At 38.6% G+C, this 7,753-nt stretch overlaps 1 protein-coding gene across 3 annotated transcripts in view; it reads left to right on the forward strand.

The window, feature by feature from the left end:
- Positions 1-4,563: 4,563 nt before the first annotated feature.
- The window catches only part of Klhl20 (kelch like family member 20), a 45,685-nt gene continuing 42,495 nt past the window's right edge, over positions 4,564-7,753 (forward strand). The window contains exons 1-2 of one of the 3 annotated variants that reach the window (XM_010635598.3): positions 4,564-4,699; positions 5,607-5,670. In XM_010635598.3, the coding sequence (XP_010633900.1) occupies positions 5,648-5,670 (23 nt within the window). In that variant the 5' untranslated portion in view covers positions 4,564-4,699; positions 5,607-5,647. The other 2 variants (XM_010635597.3, XM_010635596.3) reach the window with 2 other exon arrangements.

A 7,753-nucleotide genomic window follows, 5' to 3' on the forward strand; every position in this document is an offset into this window, starting at 1 on the left:
TTTTTTATAAAATATAAATATATACATATATATATATATATATAATTTCAATTTTTGGAAACTTTAACTGTGCTGTCGACTTTGGAAAAAGTTATCCCAATTTACTGTGTTGAGTTGGCATTGTACAGAAATTGACAGCCATACTGGTCTAGAAATGTTAATTTTTTCCCATTTGTACAGGGGTAACTCACTGTATTAAGTATGTAAGGTCATATCTACGTGCGTTTGATTACAGAAACTAATAAAGTACTCTCTAAATAATGAAAAAAAAGAATAAGATAAGACTACAAGAGCAAGAAGCAATTTAAATATGTTCAGGGACCATTTTCATCTCCGGAATTAAGGATTATTTTAATCTTACATCATTGCCTTTTCTCTTTTACTTTCCTTTTTAGTTTTATTTTAGGATTTCCTATTTTTAATGTTCATACAGAGATTTCTTTAACTGAAATACCAAATAGTTTCTCTTGTGTGAAAAGCTGTAATAGTACACAAGATCCTAATGAGATAATTAATAATGTGAAATAGGAAGTAAAGGGCTAAAGGTGTAGGGAAAGTGGGAAGGGTGGGGGAAAGGTAATAAGGGAGAGGAAAAAAATATGAGAAACTGAAAAAATGGAAATAAAGTGTTTGTAAATGGGGAGGGGAGGAGGGGGGTGAAGGGAGGGCAGGGACAAGGGGAAAAATGAGAATCAAAACCTATCATGTAAAGATACAGGATCCCAATGATGAATGTAACTGTACTGTATGCCTAGATTGTACCAATAAACTCAATAAAAAGAAAAAAAAGAAGCTGTATTTTATTATAGGCAATTCACACAAAGGAAACAGTGTCAGCTTCACAGATAAAAAGATGTTTCAATAGTAATCAGTGAAGCATACATCCTAACCATTTTATAGCCATCGAGTTGACATGACCAAACTTAAAGTTTGGAAACATCATGCATGGCAATAATATGGACCAGTGAGAACTCCCGTACCCTTCTGCGGGAGAGGCAATATGACACTGTGGCTGGAAGCACAGACTATAGAGTCATTGTGGATGGTACCAAGGCCTGGCTCTGCGTCTTAGTCGCTGTCTAATCCAGAAAGGTATTTCCCAGGAGTAACCAACTTCGGGCCAGTTGTGTAACATATTGGTGCCTTCTGCAAAATCTGAAAGATGTGAATAGATCCTTCCTCAAGAGAAGTGGTATGAGAGCCAGGGATTTAGCTCACTGGTTCCGCTGCTTGCCTTGCAGGTGCAGCAACCCAAGTTCAATCCCCCATACCAAAAAGAGAGAGAGAGAAGTGGTATGAGTATTGATGAGCTATATAATATGATATATTAAATATTTTCTAATATTATTAAAACAGACAAAGGGGCCGGGGATTTAGATCAGTGGTTCTACTGCCTGTCTCACAAATGCAAGGACCCGAGTTCAATAAACGGTACCAAAATAATAATAATAATAATAATAATAATAATAATAATAAAATAAAACAGACAACCAGTTGACAGAGATCCATTTGATTAGTGTGGTGAAACTGTAGTAAAAAGTTAAAGCTGTGCATAGCATACTCAGCAATTTTATTCCTTGGGGCATATCCTAGAAAAACTCTTATAGATGTACAAAAGGAACCACATGCAAGAACTTATACTGCAGCATTGTTTGTAATAGAGAAAACCAGAAACACAAAATATCCATCTGTAAGTGTCATAGTTCAGATCTAGATGCCCCCCCAAAGCGTCATGTGGTCATAGGCTTGATCTAGAGTGTGTGAAGCTGGAATTGAGTCATGATGAAATGCTAGGCACCAGGATTAAGGGTGTAAGTGCTATCTGCAGCAAGTAGTCTGAATAAGATAAAAGGGGCAGGGAGACGCTGTTAACTCTCTTGTTACCTTTGCCTCCTTGTGGGTGCCATATTGTCTTTCCTCTGTAATGCCTGTTTGCCATACCTGCCTTGGAGCCAGCTGATTATGAACTGAAACCTCTACAAACCATAAGCCAGATAAAACCCTTCCCCTTTAACTTTTGGTGTCAGGTAGTTTTTCTCAGCAATGAGAGAGAAGTAATCAACAGAGTAGGTATTTTATAGAAACCCAATCCTTATTATGAGAATTGCCCACCAAAGATGGAAGGTGCTGGAGAGCAAAGAAAGAGCAGACAAGTCTAGGATTGTACAAAGTTTTCATTATTAGGGATTTATGGACATATCGTGAGTGGCAGCATGACAGGACGATCTTTTCACCCCAAAGAAGTTGCTGTTATGGTTTATATCTAGATGTCCCCCCAAAGCTTCATATGTGGGGCATTTAGGTGACTGGAGTCACGGGGACATGATACCCATCAATGAATTAGTCCACTGATGATTTTATAGCTGAATGTGATGTTGGGAGGTGATGCCTGGTTAGAGAAGGTGGGTTACGGGAGAAGGTGAGGCATGGCCTAGAAAGGTATATCTCCCCCTCTTGTCTCTTGAGCTCACTCTGCTTCTGGCCGCCATGCCATGAGGACACTTTTCCTTTGCGATGCCCCTCTGCTGTGTTTTCCTGCTTTGGATCGAGCAGACTATGGACTGAAAATTCTACAAACTGTGAAGTTTCCTTTCCTCCTTTAAATTGTGGGTATCAGGTATTATATCTCAGCGATAAGTGACCAAGACATATGCTAATCTAGACTAAGGTGAGCAATAGCCCCGGCTAGAATGTACCCGCATTAATAGCTTCAGAAACTATTAATATGTTAAATATCAGTTAAGAGACAGTCTTGGCATCAGCGGCCAGCACAGCATGCTTAGCTGACTATCCTGATAACTTCATCTTATAGGGTCTGGGATGTGTGCCAGAGTCAGCTGGTGGGCAAAATGGTAGTTACAACCATGATGGCTGCAGTTATAACAAGCTCGACCCCTACAGTAGGGTTATATATTTTTTTAAATCTGTGGTATAGTCCTATAATGGAATACTACACAGAGAAAAGAAATCAGTGCTGTGGTTCTCAAACTTTAATGCTTTACAACCACCTGGATAATACATTAGAACACAAGTGATGGCTCCTCCCATAGTTTCTGATTCAGTCATTCTGTGGTGAAAGGCAAGATTTGCATTTCTCAAGTGATGTTGATACTTTACTTTAAGAATTGTTGAATTAGACTTTCATCAATCAGCATGACAAAGCTTACAAACAGAATGTTGAGTGGAAAAATAAAATTGCAGAATAATGTATATACTTTAGTACCATGTATACAGTTTTAAAACATGGAAAATAATTTTACTGCATGTATATATATCACATACACACAAGTATATGGCCCAGATCACAAAGGTAATCAGAGGACTAAAATTTTAAATTATGGTTGCCTGGAACTAAAGACCACTCATTTCCCATCACAAACTCATTACAAAGAGGTATTCTTTCCCCTTCAAAAACAACAGGACAAGTATAGATTTCATGTCAAAAACAACTAAAGAAAATCTGGCTAATGTCTTAGAATAGATATTAAAAAAATCAGTCTTTTCTTGATATTCCCCCACTTTACACTTGCATTATGTGTTTATTTTCTAAATATGTAGTAAAACTCAGGTGACCATGTGCTATGGGACAATCTGGAGCAAAAGACAGATTGGAAAAAAAAATTTTCTTGCCCAACACTAAAGTGAGTCCACATAAATGGATAAAGAAAATAGATAAAGATAAATACACAGTGGAGTACTACTCTGCCATAAAGGATAAGCTTGAATTATTTGTAGGAAAGTGGCTGCACCTTGAGACCATACTGTTGTGAAATAAATCAGACACATGAAGTTAAATAAAGAGACCCCCCCCAAAAAAAGAGCCAGATAAATGATAGATGATAGGAATCAGGGAGATAAATGTTTTGCAAAATAGGAAAAGGACCTAGAGGTGGAGGTGGAGGAGGGGAAGGGGATTAGAAAAGCATTGAGATGTGTTATATACCAACTCCCCACAAGGAATATAATCATTATGTACAGCATACATGTGCTAATAAAAATAAAAACTGAAAAAACCAGCAAAGACCAAGCAAAGGGGACACGCTGGCACTGCAGCAGAATCCTGTATAAAATACTGGTTGGCTGAAAACTACTGTGGGAAATCTGAAGTCAGGTCCATTTCTGATTTGTCTGTGTATCCTCAGCACCTCCGTGCAGTAGGATCCTGATAGATATATGTCGGCCCCACATATATGTGTGGTATGTTGTGTGTGTGTGTGTGTGTGTGTGTGTGTGTGTAATTCAATCCACAATCAAGGACAACATTGTACCAGAAGGCACACCAGTTACACACAAATCAAAATTCCTACTTTTCCATAACTACTCCCATCTTTCTGTTACCTTTGTTGAGGGTAGGAAGAAAGGAAGAAAAGAAGCTTCAGTATTTAAATGCTGCCAGGGCATCCATAAACTATGATCATTCTGAGGACAAGGAAGTCTTTTAGTGTTACCAGGATCCCCAGCAAAGGGCGTGGCTACTTCCGGAGGCGCGCCGGAACGGCTTTCTGGGCTATGTGGGTTTTGGCCGGAAGGATTTAGTCAAAGGACCACTTCCTGCGTCTGGCTAGGGGCGGTTGCAGGGAAAGGAAATAGCTCCGAGAGCTGCATCCTGCTTGCGGTAGCGGCGGCAGAGGCGGAGGCAGAGAGAGAGGAGGGCGGAGGAGGCAGAGAAGGCTGTTGCAGAAAAAAAGTGTGAGAGCCAGTAAGTGAGCTGCCTTAGAGCTGTGAGCAGAAGACAGCGCGCCAGGCTTAGCTTTGCAAATGAGTAATTCCAAGTTACAGAGCTGTCGGATGGGGTCAGGGCAGTGCTTTGTCAGTCGCCTGTCAGTAGGCGCCGAAAAGAGGCTTTTGGGGCTCCGGGGCAAGGCCTCATGGGGAGCCAGACTGCGCTTTTGCTGGCTGACAGCCCTATCCTGAAACCGGGGTAGGTGCCGGGCTGTCTTGCTTGGAACACTGGGTTCTGCACCCTGGATAGCTGTCCCGGGCAGCTCCTGGAATTTGGGGGAAGGAGTAGGTTACTTATCCGTCCCGTTTAACCCTTGGAACCTGGCGAGATCCTGCCAAGTGGGTTCCTCCTAACAGTGTTTCGGGGACTAAAGAAAGGATTCGTAGAGTGTTAGTCCTGAGCCTTACTTCCCGGCTCCCGGGGCAGTCGGAAGCGGAGCTGCTTGTTTTGAAAGGCAAACACCGCCTCCTGCTTCTGTCACTTTCAGACAAGTTAACCACTGTAAGATTGGTTGTTAAACCAAAGTATTCCCTTGTCCGATCCGTCAGATTAGCACTGCCATGGGTATCAGGTTATTGCTCAGTAAATATACTCTTGAGGGCAAAGTCAAAATTAAATGCCTCCAAGCACTTTTTGAAAAGATACAAGATCGACCTAGCAAGCAAACTGTTCAGTGCACTTTTCCTCACTTTCGCATACAGTCGTCTTAGCATGCAGAGTAAGGTTAGTAGTCATTTTAAAAGACTAGATTCGGTTGTGCTTGTGCATCTGCAAAAGACCTTAATTCTTGATTACTAACAAAATGAATGATGTAATTATAAAGGTTCTTGCTGGAAAAGTCAGAAATAGCTTTTATTAAGTTACTGCTTTTCTTTTGTTTTAGGTTCGGCTTTAGAGTGTGGTAAGGGGTGCTTTTCATGGTGCATGGAAGGAAAGCCAATGCGCAGGTAGGCATTTAGGGAGAAAACTGGGTTTCCCTGATTGAAATTCAGCAGATAATACTTCAAGGCTTCGTTTAAATGTTGTAAATAAGTTTGCAAACCTTAGTAAATTCTGCTCAGGGTGAATGATTCTTATTCTAAAATCAAAAATAATATCAGAAGTTGAGCTTTTTAATACAACATTGTATGGAAGTTGGATTTATAAAGAATTCTGTAAATTTTATGGAGTTCTTAACATTTAAATTTTCCTTTTGTGTAGTAATTTTTGTGATATAAGTGTACTAGGATACTCTTGGTTTATTACCATTTTAATTCCTGATAGAAAATTGATAGCTCTTTTGCCACATAAGAATAATACTTTTATAATACACTCTACTGCGTGCCTACTTAAGATTTAGTTATTTCACTTATGTTCAATAATACATTTGTTCTGTTCATTAAAATAGCTGCATTGCAGGGAAGATGCTTTAAGGACTAAAAAAGATATGAAAAATAGAAGCATGTGTGGAAATATAGGCAATTATATTCCCTCCCAGCTCTAGAATTTACTAATGCTTTTTTCTCATCTGTTTTAAACAGATGAGTCTAGAATCTTATTGAAACAAAATTAGCACACTTCTATTTCTTCAGTGTTTAAACTCATTTTATAGTTATCCAAGGCTATTCAATCATTTGTTATTTACAGTCAAAGATAAACCGCTCTTAGAAACCCTTTTAATGAAAGAAACATTTCATGATGAGGATATGACTTAGAAGTAGATCAAGAACTAGAATGTATATCCTTTTCCAGATCTGTTATTGATTTATCCATTGACCTTGAGCTGTTTGCCTCTGTATCTTAGTTTCCTTCTATAACATATCTGACCAGGATATTGGGAATTAATGAATGTGAAATCTTCAAGTGAAAAGATGTTATTGAGGGGACAGATTTCATTATTTTTGTCTTACCTATAGTAAGAATAATATTTGACTGTAGGGTACATGAAGAAATTAATAACACATAGTAAATGCTTCATCACCTCAGGATCCAAAACGGTTGCAAAAGCTGCTGATTGCTACCTCATCCTCAGCTGCCATAAATGTCATATCTTATATAATGCCAAAGTAAGAGCTTATTTTTTTAAAGAAAGGCAGAGTGTGGGAATGAATTTGGTTTATTAGTAATTTCTGTATAAAATATTCACTTAATCACTCTTACCTGTTCTTTTTTCCTTGCTTATTACATAATGCTGTCAGTTATTCCAAATCGTGTTGGATAATTCTAGTGCCATAATTGTTATAGTTCTTCCTGTATCTCCATCACTTGGCCAAAGGCTAACCTATCCAGTGCTCTGTGGTCATCATTTTTTGTGATGCCTACATTAATTTATGGTCATACTTCCCTACCCTTCCCTTGTTGCACTACATTTTCACTCTCCCTACTAAAATGTGAGCTCTCTGAGTCTTATATGTCTTCAGATGTTTGTACCTCCTAGTAACTAGTGATTCCTGAGTAACTGAATGAACAGTTTTGGCAGATGTTTCCCTGCCCATAAAGCGTTCTGTGAACAAGAAAAGAGTAAGAATATTTTTTAAAGTACTCCTTTTGTGTCTTTTTCCATTCAAAATTATTTTTAATTGTACATATTTATGGTGTATGGTATTTATCAGTTCCTTCTAATATAAATTAGTACAACCATTATGGAAAGCAGTATGGAAATTCCTTAAAACACTAAAATCGGAACTACCACCAGGTGTGGTGGTGCACACCTGTAATCCTAACACTTGGGAGGCTGAGACAGGAGGATCACTGCAAGTAACAGGCCAGCCTGAGCTATATAGTTCAAGACCAGCTTGAACTACATGGTGAGACCCTGTCTCAAAAAAATTATAAAATAAAATAAAATTAGAACTACCATTTGATCTAACTATCTCACTACTGGATCTATATACAAAGAAAATTAAATCATTATATCAAAGAGACAGCTGCATTCCAGTGTATATTGCAGCACTATTCACAGCATCAAAGATAAGTAATCAACTGAGGTATCCATTGGTGGATGAATGGCTAAAGAAAATGTAGTATATATACACTAAATGTAATATATAT

This window comes from Fukomys damarensis, unplaced genomic scaffold (assembly GCF_012274545.1).
Source record: "Fukomys damarensis isolate Sample0158 unplaced genomic scaffold, DMR_v1.0_HiC HiC_scaffold_11, whole genome shotgun sequence".
Taxonomy (NCBI): Eukaryota; Metazoa; Chordata; class Mammalia; order Rodentia; family Bathyergidae; genus Fukomys; species Fukomys damarensis.